Source organism: Salvelinus fontinalis, chromosome 6 (genome assembly GCF_029448725.1).
Source record: "Salvelinus fontinalis isolate EN_2023a chromosome 6, ASM2944872v1, whole genome shotgun sequence".
In the NCBI taxonomy this organism is placed as follows: Eukaryota; Metazoa; Chordata; class Actinopteri; order Salmoniformes; family Salmonidae; genus Salvelinus; species Salvelinus fontinalis.
The window spans coordinates 5,386,140-5,401,431 of NC_074670.1; the positions used below are offsets into that span (position 1 = coordinate 5,386,140).

The 15,292-nt window shown below is 43.8% G+C and overlaps 1 protein-coding gene across 1 annotated transcript in view; it reads right to left on the reverse strand.

The window, feature by feature from the left end:
- Positions 1–15,292, reverse strand: part of LOC129856882 (multiple epidermal growth factor-like domains protein 11) — a 492,683-nt gene that overhangs the window by 266,281 nt on the left and 211,110 nt on the right. Inside the window, exon 6 of the mRNA XM_055924622.1 lies at positions 2,242–2,334. Within this exon, the coding sequence (XP_055780597.1) occupies positions 2,242–2,334 (93 nt within the window). The remainder of the gene's footprint in view (positions 1–2,241; positions 2,335–15,292) is intronic.

A 15,292-nucleotide genomic window follows, 5' to 3' on the forward strand; every position in this document is an offset into this window, starting at 1 on the left:
ACAGGGTTAGGACACTAAGTAGGGAACAGGGTTAAGACACTAAGTAGGGAACAGGGTTAGGACACTACGTAGGGAACAGGGTTAGGACACTACGTAGGGAACAGGGTTAGGACACTACGTAGGGAACAGGGTTAGGAAACTAAGTAGGAAACAGGTTTAGGACACTACGTAGGGAACAGGATTAGGACACTAAGTAGGGAACAGTGTTAGGACACTAAGTAGGGAACAGGGTTAGGGCCCATAGGGAACAGGGTTATGGCACTAAGTAGGGAACAGGGTTAGGACACTAAGTAGGGAACAGGGTTAAGACACTAAGTAGGGAACAGGGTTAGGACACTACGTAGGGAACAGGGTTAGGACACTACGTAGGGAACAGGGTTAGGACACTACGTAGGGAACAGGGTTAGGAAACTAAGTAGGGAACAGGGTTAGGACACTAAGTAGGGAACAGGGTTAGGACACTAAGTAGGGAACAGGGTTAGGGCACTAAGTAGGGAACAGGGTTAGGACACTAGGTAGGGAACAGGGTTAGGACACTAAGTAGGGAACAGGGTTAGGGCACTAGGTAGGGAACAGGGTTAGGACACTAAGTAGGGAACAGGGTTAGGACACTACGTAGGGAACAGGGTTAGTGCACTATGTAGGGAACAGGGTTAGGGCACTAAGTAGGGAACAGGTTAGGACACTAAGTAGGGAACAGGGTTAGGGCTCTACGTAGGGAACAGGGTTAGGACACTACGTAGGGAACAGGGTTAGGGCAATATGTAGGGAACAGGGTTAGGGCACTAAGTAGGGAACAGGTTAGGACACTAAGAAGGGAACAGGGTTAGGACAATAAGTAGGGAACAGGTTAGGACACTAAGTAGGGAACAGGGTTAGGACACTAAGTAGGGCACGGGGTTAGGGCACTAAGTAGGGAACAGGGTTAGGACACTAAGTAGGGAACAGGGTTAGGGCACTAAGTAGGAAACAGGGTTGGGACACTAAGTAGGGAACAGGGTTAGGACACTAAGTAGGGAACAGGGTTAGCGCACTAAGTAGGGAACTGGGTTAGGGCACTAAGTAGGGAACAGGGTTAGGACACTAAGTAGGGAACAGGGTTAGGGCACTAAGTAGGGAACAGGGTTAGGACACTACGTAGGGAACAGGGTTAGGACACTACGTAGGGAACAGGGTTAGGGCACTACGTAGGGAACAGGGTTAGGACACTAGGTAGGAAACAGGGTTAGGACACTAAGTAGGGAACAGGGTTAGGACACTAAGTAGGGAACAGGGTTAGGACACTAAGTAGGGAACAGGGTTAGGGCACTAAGTAGGGAACAGGGTTAGGACACTAAGTAGGAAACAGGGTTAGGACACTAGGTAGGGAACAGAGTTAGGACACTAAGTAGGGAACAGGGTTAGGACACTAGGTAGGGAACAGGGTTAGGACACTAAGTAGGGAACAGGGTTATGGCACTAAGTAGGGAACAGGTTAGGACACTAGGTAGGGAACAGGGTTATGGCACTAAGTAGGGAACAGGTTAGGACACTAGGTAGGGAACAGGGTTAGGACACTAGGTAGGGAACAGGGTTAGGACACTAAGTAGGGAACAGGGTTAGGACACTAAGTAGGGAACAGGGTTAGGACACTAAGTAGGGAACAGGGTTAGGACACTAAGTAGGGAACAGGGTTAGGACACTAAGTAGGGAACAGGGTTAGGACACTAAGTAGGGAACAGGGTTAGGACACTACGTAGGGAACAGGGTTAGAACACTAAGTTGGGAACAGGGTTAGGACACTAAGTAGGGAACAGGGTTAGGACACTAAGTAGGGAACAGGGTTAGGACACTAAGTAGGGAACAGGGTTAGGACACTACGTAGGGAACAGGGTTAGGACACTGAGTAGGGAACAGGGTTAGGACATTAGGTAGGGAACAGGGTTAGGGCACTAAGTAGGGAACATGGTCAGGGCACTAAGTAGGGAACAGGTTTAGGACACTAAGTAGGGAATATTTGGAGACACAGGGGCAAGGTAGCCAGCCATCCCTCAGCTAGATACATTAGTCACTTCCACTTTCACTGTGACTTACTGGTCTGTTTCACATGGCGTGTGTGTGTGTGTGTGTGTGTGTGTGTGTGTGTGTGTGTGTGTGTGTGTGTGTGTGTGTGTGTGTGTGTGTGTGTGTGTGTGTGTGTGTGTGTGTGTGTGTGTGTGTGTGTGTGTGTGTGTGTGTGTGTGTGTGTGTGTCTGTACTCACCACTAGAGCAGTCCAGTCCTCCCCAGCCTGGCTCACACTGGCACGTATCAGGTGACACACATCTTCCATGTGTACACTCCTCAGAGCAGAGAGCTGAACACACACACACACACACACACACACACACACAGACACACAAATAAACACACACACACACACACACACACACACACACACACACACACACACACACACACACACACACACACACACCCAGGGATTCATTAAAATCAGTGCACTTAACTGTCATGTCTATCTAATGTCTTAAACATCAAATCAAATCAAATGTTATTTGTCACAAGCGCCGAATACAACAGGTGTAGTAGACCTTACAGTGAAATGCTGAATACAACAGGTGTAGTAGACCTTACAGTGAAATGCTGAATACAACAGGTGTAGTAGACCTCACAGTGAAATGCTGAATACAACAGGTGTAGTAGACCTCACAGTGAAATGCTGAATACAACAGGTGTAGTAGACCTCACAGTGAAATGCTGAATACAACAGGTGTAGTAGACCTCACAGTGAAATGCTGAATACAACAGGTGTAGTAGACCTTACAGTGAAATGCTGAATACAACAGGTGTAGACCTCACAGTGAAATGCTGAATACAACAGGTGTAGTAGACCTCAGAGTGAAATGCTGAATACAACAAGTGTAGTAGACCTCACAGTGAAATGCTGAATACAACAGGTGTAGTAGACCTCACAGTGAAATGCTGAATACAACAGGTGTAGTAGACCTTACAGTGAAATGCTGAATACAACAGGTGTAGACCTCACAGTGAAATGCTGAATACAACAGGTGTAGTAGACCTCACAGTGAAATGCTGAATACAACAGGTGTAGACCTCACAGTGAAATGCTGAATACAACAGGTGTAGTAGACCTTACAGTGAAATGCTGAATACAACAGGTGTAGTAGACCTTACAGTGAAATGCTGAATACAACAGGTGTAGTAGACCTTACAGTGAAATGCTGAATACACCAAGTGTAGTAGACCTCACAGTGAAATGCTGAATACAACAGGTCTAGTAGACCTTACAGTGAAATGCTGAATACAACAGGTGTAGTAGACCTCACAGTGAAATGCTGAATACAACAGGTGTAGTAGACCTCACAGTGAAATGCTGAATACAACAGGTGTAGTAGACCTTACAGTGAAATGCTGAATACAACAGGTGTAGTAGACCTTACAGTGAAATGCTAAATACAACAGGTGTAGTAGACCTCACAGTGAAATGCTGAATACAACAGGTGTAGTAGACCTTACAGTGAAATGCTGAATACAACAGGTGTAGTAGACCTTACAGTGAAATGCTGAATACAACAGGTGTAGTAGACCTCACAGTGAAATGCTGAATACAACAGGTGTAGTAGACCTTACAGTGAAATGCTGAATACAACAGGTGTAGTAGACCTCACAGTGAAATGCTGAATACAACAGGTGTAGTAGACCTTACAGTGAAATGCTGAATACAACAGGTGTAGTAGACCTCACAGTGAAATGCTGAATACAACAGGTGTAGTAGACCTTACAGTGAAATGCTGAATACAACAGGTGTAGTAGACCTCACAGTGAAATGCTGAATACAACAGGTGTAGTAGACCTCACAGTGAAATGCTGAATACAACAGGTGTAGTAGACCTCACAGTGAAATGCTGAATACAACAGGTGTAGTAGACCTCACAGTGAAATGCTGAATACAACAGGTGTAGTAGACCTTACAGTGAAATGCTGAATACAACAGGTGTAGTAGACCTCACAGTGAAATGCTGAATACAACAGGTGTAGACCTCACAGTGATATGCTGAATACAACAGGTGTAGACCTCACAGTGAAATGCTGAATACAACATGTGTAGGTAGACCTCACAGTGAAATGCTGAATACAACAGGTGTAGTAGACCTCACAGTGAAATGCTGAATACAACAGGTGTAGTAGACCTCACAGTGAAATGCTGAATACAACAGGTGTAGTAGACCTCACAGTGAAATGCTGAATACAACAGGTGTAGTAGACCTTACAGTGAAATGCTGAATACAACAGGTGTAGTAGACCTCACAGTGAAATGCTGAATACAACAGATGTAGTAGACCTCACAGTGAAATGCTGAATACAACAGGTGTAGTAGACCTTACAGTGAAATGCTGAATACAACAGGTGTAGTAGACCTCACAGTGAAATGCTGAATACAACAGGTGTAGTAGACCTTACAGTGAAATGCTGAATACAACAGGTGTAGTAGACCTTACAGTGAAATGCTGAATACAACAGGTGTAGTAGACCTTACAGTGAAATGCTGAATACAACAGGTGTAGTAGACCTCACAGTGAAATGCTGAATACAACAGGTGTAGTAGACCTTACAGTGAAATGCTGAATACAACAGGTGTAGTAGACCTCACAGTGAAATGCTGAATACAACAGGTGTAGTAGACCTCACAGTGAAATGCTGAATACAACAGGTGTAGTAGACCTCACAGTGAAATGCTGAATACAACAGGTGTAGTAGACCTCACAGTGAAATGCTGAATACAACAGGTGTAGTAGACCTTACAGTGAAATGCTGAATACAACAGGTGTAGTAGACCTCACAGTGAAATGCTGAATACAACAGGTGTAGACCTCACAGTGATATGCTGAATACAACAGGTGTAGACCTCACAGTGAAATGCTGAATACAACATGTGTAGGTAGACCTCACAGTGAAATGCTGAATACAACAGGTGTAGTAGACCTCACAGTGAAATGCTGAATACAACAGGTGTAGTAGACCTCACAGTGAAATGCTGAATACAACAGGTGTAGTAGACCTCACAGTGAAATGCTGAATACAACAGGTGTAGTAGACCTTACAGTGAAATGCTGAATACAACAGGTGTAGTAGACCTCACAGTGAAATGCTGAATACAACAGATGTAGTAGACCTCACAGTGAAATGCTGAATACAACAGGTGTAGTAGACCTTACAGTGAAATGCTGAATACAACAGGTGTAGTAGACCTCACAGTGAAATGCTGAATACACCAAGTGTAGTAGACCTCACAGTGAAATGCTGAATACAACAGGTGTAGTAGACCTCACAGTGAAATGCTGAATACAACAGGTGTAGTAGACCTTACAGTGAAATGCTGAATACAACAGGTCTAGTAGACCTTACAGTGAAATGCTGAATACAACAGGTGTAGTAGACCTCACAGTGAAATGCTGAATACAACAGGTGTAGTAGACCTCACAGTGAAATGCTGAATACAACAGGTGTAGTAGACCTTACAGTGAAATGCTGAATACAACAGGTGTAGTAGACCTTACAGTGAAATGCTAAATACAACAGGTGTAGTAGACCTCACAGTGAAATGCTGAATACAACAGGTGTAGTAGACCTTACAGTGAAATGCTGAATACAACAGGTGTAGTAGACCTTACAGTGAAATGCTGAATACAACAGGTGTAGTAGACCTCACAGTGAAATGCTGAATACAACAGGTGTAGTAGACCTTACAGTGAAATGCTGAATACAACAGGTGTAGTAGACCTTACAGTGAAATGCTGAATACAACAGGTGTAGTAGACCTTACAGTGAAATGCTGAATACAACAGGTGTAGTAGACCTCACAGTGAAATGCTGAATACAACAGGTGTAGTAGACCTTACAGTGAAATGCTGAATACAACAGGTGTAGTAGACCTCACAGTGAAATGCTGAATACAACAGGTGTAGTAGACCTCACAGTGAAATGCTGAATACAACAGGTGTAGTAGACCTCACAGTGAAATGCTGAATACAACAGGTGTAGTAGACCTCACAGTGAAATGCTGAATACAACAGGTGTAGTAGACCTTACAGTGAAATGCTGAATACAACAGGTGTAGTAGACCTCACAGTGAAATGCTGAATACAACAGGTGTAGACCTCACAGTGATATGCTGAATACAACAGGTGTAGACCTCACAGTGAAATGCTGAATACAACATGTGTAGGTAGACCTCACAGTGAAATGCTGAATACAACAGGTGTAGTAGACCTCACAGTGAAATGCTGAATACAACAGGTGTAGTAGACCTCACAGTGAAATGCTGAATACAACAGGTGTAGTAGACCTCACAGTGAAATGCTGAATACAACAGGTGTAGTAGACCTTACAGTGAAATGCTGAATACAACAGGTGTAGTAGACCTCACAGTGAAATGCTGAATACAACAGATGTAGTAGACCTCACAGTGAAATGCTGAATACAACAGGTGTAGTAGACCTTACAGTGAAATGCTGAATACAACAGGTGTAGTAGACCTCACAGTGAAATGCTGAATACAACAGGTGTAGTAGACCTTACAGTGAAATGCTGAATACAACAGGTGTAGTAGACCTTACAGTGAAATGCTGAATACAACAGGTGTAGTAGACCTTACAGTGAAATGCTGAATACAACAGGTGTAGTAGACCTCACAGTGAAATGCTGAATACAACAGGTGTAGTAGACCTTACAGTGAAATGCTGAATACAACAGGTGTAGTAGACCTCACAGTGAAATGCTGAATACAACAGGTGTAGTAGACCTCACAGTGAAATGCTGAATACAACAGGTGTAGTAGACCTCACAGTGAAATGCTGAATACAACAGGTGTAGTAGACCTCACAGTGAAATGCTGAATACAACAGGTGTAGTAGACCTTACAGTGAAATGCTGAATACAACAGGTGTAGTAGACCTCACAGTGAAATGCTGAATACAACAGGTGTAGACCTCACAGTGATATGCTGAATACAACAGGTGTAGACCTCACAGTGAAATGCTGAATACAACATGTGTAGGTAGACCTCACAGTGAAATGCTGAATACAACAGGTGTAGTAGACCTCACAGTGAAATGCTGAATACAACAGGTGTAGTAGACCTCACAGTGAAATGCTGAATACAACAGGTGTAGTAGACCTCACAGTGAAATGCTGAATACAACAGGTGTAGTAGACCTTACAGTGAAATGCTGAATACAACAGGTGTAGTAGACCTCACAGTGAAATGCTGAATACAACAGATGTAGTAGACCTCACAGTGAAATGCTGAATACAACAGGTGTAGTAGACCTTACAGTGAAATGCTGAATACAACAGGTGTAGTAGACCTCACAGTGAAATGCTGAATACAACAGGTGTAGACCTCACAGTGAAATGCTGAATACAACAGGTGTAGACCTCACAGTGAAATGCTGAATACAACATGCGTAGTAGACCTCACAGTGAAATGCTGAATACAACAGGTGTAGTAGACCTTACAGTGAAATGCTGAATACAACAGGTGTAGTAGACCTCACAGTGAAATGCTGAATACAACAGGTGTAGTAGACCTCACAGTGAAATGCTGAATACAACAGGTGTAGTAGACCTCACAGTGAAATGCTGAATACAACAGGTGTAGTAGACCTCACAGTGAAATGCTGAATACAACAGGTGTAGTAGACCTCACAGTGAAATGCTGAATACAACAGGTGTAGTAGACCTTACAGTGAAATGCTGAATACAACAGGTGTAGTAGACCTCACAGTGAAATGCTGAATACAACAGGTGTAGTAGACCTCACAGTGAAATGCTGAATACAACAGGTGTAGTAGACCTCACAGTGAAATGCTGAATACAACAGGTGTAGTAGACCTTACAGTGAAATGCTGAATACAACAGGTGTAGTAGACCTTACAGTGAAATGCTGAATACAACAGGTGTAGTAGACCTTACAGTGAAATGCTGAACACAACAGGTGTAGTAGACCTCACAGTGAAATGCTGAATACAACAGGTGTAGTAGACCTCACAGTGAAATGCTGAATACAACAGGTGTAGTAGACCTTACAGTGAAATGCTGAATACAACAGGTGTAGTAGACCTCACAGTGAAATGCTGAATACAACAGGTGTAGTAGACCTTACAGTGAAATGCTGAATACAACAGGTGTAGTAGACCTTACAGTGAAATGCTGAATACAACAGGTGTAGTAGACCTTACAGTGAAATGCTGAATACAACAGGTGTAGTAGACCTCACAGTGAAATGCTGAATACAACAGGTGTAGTAGACCTTACAGTGAAATGCTGAATACAACAGGTGTAGTAGACCTCACAGTGAAATGCTGAATACAACAGATGTAGTAGACCTCACAGTGAAATGCTGAATACAACAGGTGTAGTAGACCTCACAGTGAAATGCTGAATACAACAGGTGTAGTAGACCTTACAGTGAAATGCTGAATACAACAGGTGTAGTAGACCTCACAGTGAAATGCTGAATACAACAGATGTAGTAGACCTCACAGTGAAATGCTGAATACAACAGGTGTAGTAGACCTTACAGTGAAATGCTGAATACAACAGGTGTAGTAGACCTCACAGTGATATGCTGAATACAACAGGTGTAGACCTCACAGTGAAATGCTGAATACAACAGGTGTAGACCTCACAGTGAAATGCTGAATACAACATGCGTAGGTAGACCTCACAGTGAAATGCTGAATACAACAGGTGTAGTAGACCTCACAGTGAAATGCTGAATACAACAGGTGTAGTAGACCTCACAGTGAAATGCTGAATACAACAGGTGTAGTAGACCTCACAGTGAAATGCTGAATACAACAGGTGTAGTAGACCTTACAGTGAAATGCTGAATACAACAGGTGTAGACCTTACAGTGAAATGTTTACTTACGAGCCCCTAACCAACAATGCAGTTTCAAAAAATACGGATAAGAATAAAAAATAAAAGTAACAAGTAATTAAAGAGGAGCAGTAAAAAACACAATATATACAGGGGGGTGCCGGTACAGAGTCAATGTGTGGGGGCACCGGTTAGTTGAGGTAATATGTATATGTAGGTAGAGTTAATTAAAGTGACTATGCATAAATGACAACAGATAGTGGCAGTGGTGTAAAGAGGGGTTGAGAGGGGGTACTGCAAATAGACTCGGTAGCCATTTGACTAGATGTTCAGGAGTCTTATGGCTTGGGGGTAGAAGCTGTTCCTCTTGGACCAAGACTTGGTGCTCCGGTACCGCTTGCCTAGTTTGGCTGGGGTCTTTGACAAATTTTAGGGCCTTCCTCTGACACCGCCTGGTATAGAGGTCCTGGATGGCAGGAAGCTTGGCCCCAGTGATGTACTGGGCCGTTCGATACTACTCTCTGTAGTGCCTTGCGGTCGGGGGCCGAGCAGTTTCCATACCAGGCAATGATGCAACCAGTCAGGATGCTCTCGATGGTGCAGCTGTAGAACCTTTTGAGGATCTGGGGACCCATGCCAAATCTTTTCAGTCTCCTGAGGGGGAATAGGTTTTGTCGTGCCCTCTTCACGACTGTCTTGGTGTGCTTGGTCCATGTTAGTTTGTTGGTGATGTGGACACCAAGAAACTTGAAGCTCTCAACCTGCTCCACTGCAGCCTGTCGATGAGAATGGGGGCGTGCTCGGTCCTCCTTTTCCTGTAGTCTACAATCATCTCCTTTGTCTTGATCACGTTGAGGTAGAGGTTGTTGTCCTGGCACCACACGGCCAGGTCTCTGATCTCCTCCCTGTAGGCTGTCTCATCGTTGTCGGTGATCAGTCCTGCCACTGTTGTGTCATCAGCAAATTGAATGATGGTATTGGAGTCGTACCTGGCCGTGCAGTCATGAGTGAACAGGGAGTACAGGAGGGGACTGAGCACCCAACCCTGAGGGGCCCTTGTGTTGAGGATCAGCGTGGTAGATGTGTTGTAACCTACCCTCACCACCTGGGGGGCGGCACGTCAGGAAGTCCAGGATCCAGTTGCAGAGGGAGGGGCTTAGTCCCAGGGTCCTTATCTTATTGATGAGCTTTGAGGCACTATGGTGTTGAATGCTGAGCTGTAGTCAATGAATCTCACATAGGTGTTCCTTTTGTCCAGGTGGGAAAGGGCAGTGTGGAGTGCAATAGAGATTGCATCATCTGTGGATCTGTTGGGGCAGTTTGCAAATCGAAATGGGTCTAGGGTTTCTGGGATGATGGTGTTGACGTGAGCCATGACCAGCCTTTCAAAGCACTTCATGGCTACGGACGTGAGTGCCATGGGTCAGTAGTCATTTAGGCAGGTTACCTTAGTGTTCTTGGGCACAGGGACTATGGTGGTCTGCTTATAACATGTTGGTATTACAGACTCGGACAGGGAGAGGTTGAAAATGTCAGTAAGGACACTTGCCAGTTGGTCAGCGCATGATCGCAGTACACATCCTGGTAATAAGTCTGGCCCTGTGTCCTTGTGAATGTTGACCTGTTTAAAGGTTTTACTCACATTTGCTGCGGAAAGCATGATTACACAGTATTCCGGAACAGCTGGTGCTCTCATGCATGTTTCAGTGTTATTTGCCTCGAAGTGAGCATAGAAGAAATTTAGTTCGTCTGGTAGGCTCGTGTCACTGGACAGCTCTCGGCTGTGCTTCCCTTTGTAGTCTGTAATGGTTTGTAAGCCCTGCCACATCCGACGAGCGTCTGAGCAGGTGAGGGACGATTCGATCTTAGTCCTGTATTGATGCTTTGCCTGTTTGATGGTTTGTCGGAGGGCATAGCAGGATTTCTTATAAGCTTCCGGGTTAGAGTCCCACTCCTTGAAAGCGGCAGCTCTAGCCTTTAGCTCAGTGTGGATGTTTCCTGTAATCCATGGCTTCTGGTTGGGGTATGTACGTACAGTCACTGTAGGGACAACGTCATCGATGCACTTATTGAAGAAGCAAGTGACTGATGTGGTCTACTCCTCAATGCCATCGGATAAATCCCAGAACATATTACAGTCTGTGATAGCAAAACAGTCCTGTAGTGTAGCATCTGCTTCATCTGAACACATTTTTATTGATCTAGTCACTGGTGCTTCCTGCTTTAATTTTTGCTTGTAAGCAGGAATCAGGAGGATAGAATTATGGTCAGATTTGCCAAATGGAGGGCGAGGGAGAGCTTTGTATGCGTGTGTGGAGTAAAGGTGGTCGAGAGTTTATTTTCCCTCTGGTTGCACATTAAACATGCTGATGGAAATTAGGTAAAACTAATTTAAGTTTCCCTGCATTAAATTCCCCGGCTACTAGGAGCACCACCTCTGGGTCAACGTTTTCTAGTTTGCTTATGGCGGAATACAGCTCATTCATTGCTGTGTTAGTGACAGCCACAAAAATACAGATTAAAATTCTCTAGGTAGATAGTGTGGTCTACAGCTTATCATGAGATACTCTACCTCAGGCAAGCAATAGCTCGAGACTTCCTGAGATATCGTGCACCAGCTGTTATGTACAAAAATACATAGTCCGTCCTTGTCTTACCAGACGCCGCTGTTCTATCCTGCCGGTACATCGCCAGCTGTCTGTTGATTATATCGTCGTTCAGCCACGACTCCGTGAAGCATAAGATGTTACTGTTTTTAATGTCCCGTTGGTAGTTTAATCTTCCGTGTATTTCGTCTATTTTACTCTCCGAAGATTGCACGTTTGCTAGCAGAATGGAAGGAAGTGGGGGTTTATTCGATCGCCTACGAATTCTCAGAAGGCAGCCCGCACTCTGGCCCCTTTTTTCTCCGCCTCCTCTTTACGCAAATCGCGAAGATCTGAGCCTGTTCCCTGGAAAGCAGTATATCATTCGCGTCGGGCTCGTCAGAGTCATGAAAGGAAAAAAAGGATTCTGCTAGTCCGTGGTGAGTAATCACAGTCCTGATCAGAGTCTAACGTCTAAAACATCAGAGTCTAACGTCTAAAACGTCAGAGTCTAACGTCTAAAACGTCAGAGTCTAACGTCTAAAACATCCGAGTCTAACGTCTAAAACGTCAGAGTCTAACGTCTAAAACCTCAGAGTCTAACGTTAGATAACGTTTTAGACATTAGACTCTGACGTTTTAGACGTTAGACTCTGAGGTTTTAGACGTTAGACTCTGAGGTTTTAGACGTTAGACTCTGCTGTTTTAGACGTTAGACTCTGATGTTTTAGACGTTAGACTCTGAGGTTTTAGACGTTAGACTCTGAGGTTTTAGACGTTAGACTCTGAGGTTTTAGACGTTAGACTCTGAGGTTTTAGACGTTAGACTCTGACGTTTTAGACGTTAGACTTTGAGGTTTTAGACGTTAGACTCTGAGGTTTTAGACGTTAGACTCTGATGTTTTAGACGTTAGACTCTGAGGTTTTAGACGTTAGACTCTGAGGTTTTAGACGTTAGACTCTGAGGTTTTAGACGTTAGACTCTGACGTTTTAGACGTTAGACTCTGATGTTTTAGACGTTAGACTCTGACGTTTTAGACGTTAGACTCTGAGGTTTTAGACGTTAGACTCTGCTGTTTTAGACGTTAGATTCTGAGGTTTTAGACGTTAAACTCTGCTGTTTTAGACGTTAGACTCAGATGTTTTAGACGTTAGCTCGCTTGCGCTCAGATGAGAGGGGTGGAAATTTGTGTCCTTAAAAACATGATCCAAAGTGGTAACAATTGCTTGTTTTCCTGTTTCATATGTTCCAAACCCTCCCTTAGGCCTACTATAATAAAGGTTGGTTCAACTGTAACAACTTCCTGTCTTTTTTTATCCTGTCGATTTTATGATGTCATTACTTTTTACATGTATTTATTGTTGTTGTTTTTAAAAAAATAATACAGATGAATTGTTTTCGTAAAATGTTATTACGACCAAACTTATTAGAATGATTCACCTTCCTGGTTTTATGATGACAACGTCCGTGGTCAGAATGCAATGCAACGTAATGGAGATGTGTGAATGTGATCTCATCTGATAGATGGTTCTGATTGGGTTCGTAAAACACAGACCTATTGGGGAGCAGGCTAACAGGTAGTGGATAAAACACAGACCTATTGGGGAGCAGGATAACAGGTAGTGGATAAAACACAGACCTATTGGGGAGCAGGATAACAGGTAGTGGATAAAACACAGACCAACTGGGGAGCAGGATAAAAGGTAGTGGATAAAACACAGACCTATTGGGGAGCAGGGTAACAGGTAGTGGATAAAACACAGACCTATTGGGGAGCAGGATAACAGGTAGTGGATAAAACACAGACCTATTGGGGAGCAGGATAACAGGTAGTGGATAAAACACAGACCTATTGGGGAGCAGGGTAACAGGTAGTGGATAAAACACAGACCTATTGGGGAGCAGGATAACAGGTAGCGGATAAAACACAGACCTATTGGGGAGCAGGATAACAGGTAGTGGATAAAACACAGACCTATTGGGGAGCAGGGTAACAGGTAGTGGATAAAACACAGACCTATTGGGGAGCAGGATAACAGGTAGTGGATAAAACACAGACCTATTGGGGATTAGGATAACAGGTAGTGGATAAAACACAGACCTATTGGGGAGCAGGATAACAGGTAGTGGATAAAACACAGACCTATTGGGGAGCAGGATAACAGGTAGTGGATAAAACACAGACCTATTGGGGAGCAGGATAACAGGTAGTGGATAAAACACAGACCTATTGGGGAGCAGGATAACAGGTAGTGGATAAAACACAGACCTATTGGGGAGCAGGGTAACAGGTAGTGGATAAAACACAGACCTATTGGGGATTAGGATAACAGGTAGTGGACATTCTCTCTCTCTTTATATAGGATCGTTTTCCATCTACTGTGGATGTGCTGTAAAACCCTCTCTACTGTGAAACGTTTGGGTGTGCTATAAAACCCTCTGTAGTGTGCATTATATTAATATTATATGGCCAGAGGGAGAAATGATGGTGCCTGTAAGCAGGGGCGCTACTGTCCCTGGGGACGGGGGGACATGCCCCCCCCCACACACACACACATTCTGAAATTGCTTGTTTGGCAAGTTTTATCATTGGAATGTGATATAAAATGAGGCAGCTGTGGTGCTTTAGGACCATGCGGACGCCTCCAAGCGGTCGGGAAGGCTGCCTGGAGTTTTTCTCCGACTGAATAAAATATAATAAAGAAATAACATGTCCTCCCCCACTCTCTAAAACCAAAGTTGTGCCTATTTAAAACAAGTTGTTGTTTCGTTTTGTTTAGAAATTTGCTTCGAAATATTTGTTCTCTTTTTAGACCTCGGTCTCAGATTGATTCCATGATAAAATAATGGTCAAATACAATATTATATCATATATATATGATATAATATGATATATGATAATAATATATATATGATATATATATAGTGAATTGCTTGTGTTCCCAGCTCCAACAGTGCAGTAATATCTAACAATTCACAACAATACACAGAAATCTAAAGTAAAAAATGGAATTAAGAAATATTTAAATATTAGGACGAGCAATGTCGGAGTGGAATTGACTACAGTAAAATGATTGGTAATCAGGCTTACTACTGTTGCATGGTCTGCAAACTTGATGATTGAGTGGGAGGAGTGCACGGCCACGCAGTCATGGGTGAACAGGGAGTACAGGAGAGGGATGAGCAGGCACCCTTGTGGGGAATCAGCGACGTGGAGGTGCTGTTTCCTACCTTCACCATCTGGGGGCGGCCCGTCAGGAAGTCCAGGACCCAGTTGCACAGGGCAGGGGTTCAGACTCAGGTTAAATGAGGTGATTCGCTCTTTCAGTATTGCGCAAATGCTGCCATCTATCCACGGTTTCTGGTTAGGGTAGGTTTTAATAGTCACAGTGGGTACAACATCCTCTATACACTTCCTGATGAACTCAGTCACTGTGTCCGTGTAAGTCAATGTTATTCTCAGAGGCCACCCGGAACATATCCCAGTCCACGTGATCAAAACAATCTTGAAGCATGGATTCTGATTGGTAAGACGAGCATTGAATAGAACCTTAGCACGGGTACTTCCTGTTTGAGTTTTTGCCTATAGGTAAGGGAGGAGCAGAATGGAGTCCAGATCTGATTTGCCCAAAACAAAGCAGGGGGAGGGCCTTGTAGAAATCCCGGAACGGAGAGTAACAATGGTCGAGAATTTTTTGAAGCGTGTTTACTACAGGCAATGTATTGGCAGAACTTCTGTAGCATTTTCCTCAAATTTGCTTTGTTAAAATGCCCAGCTACAATAAATGTCCAGTGTAGTTCCTCTAGGGTCGTCGTGTTTGAG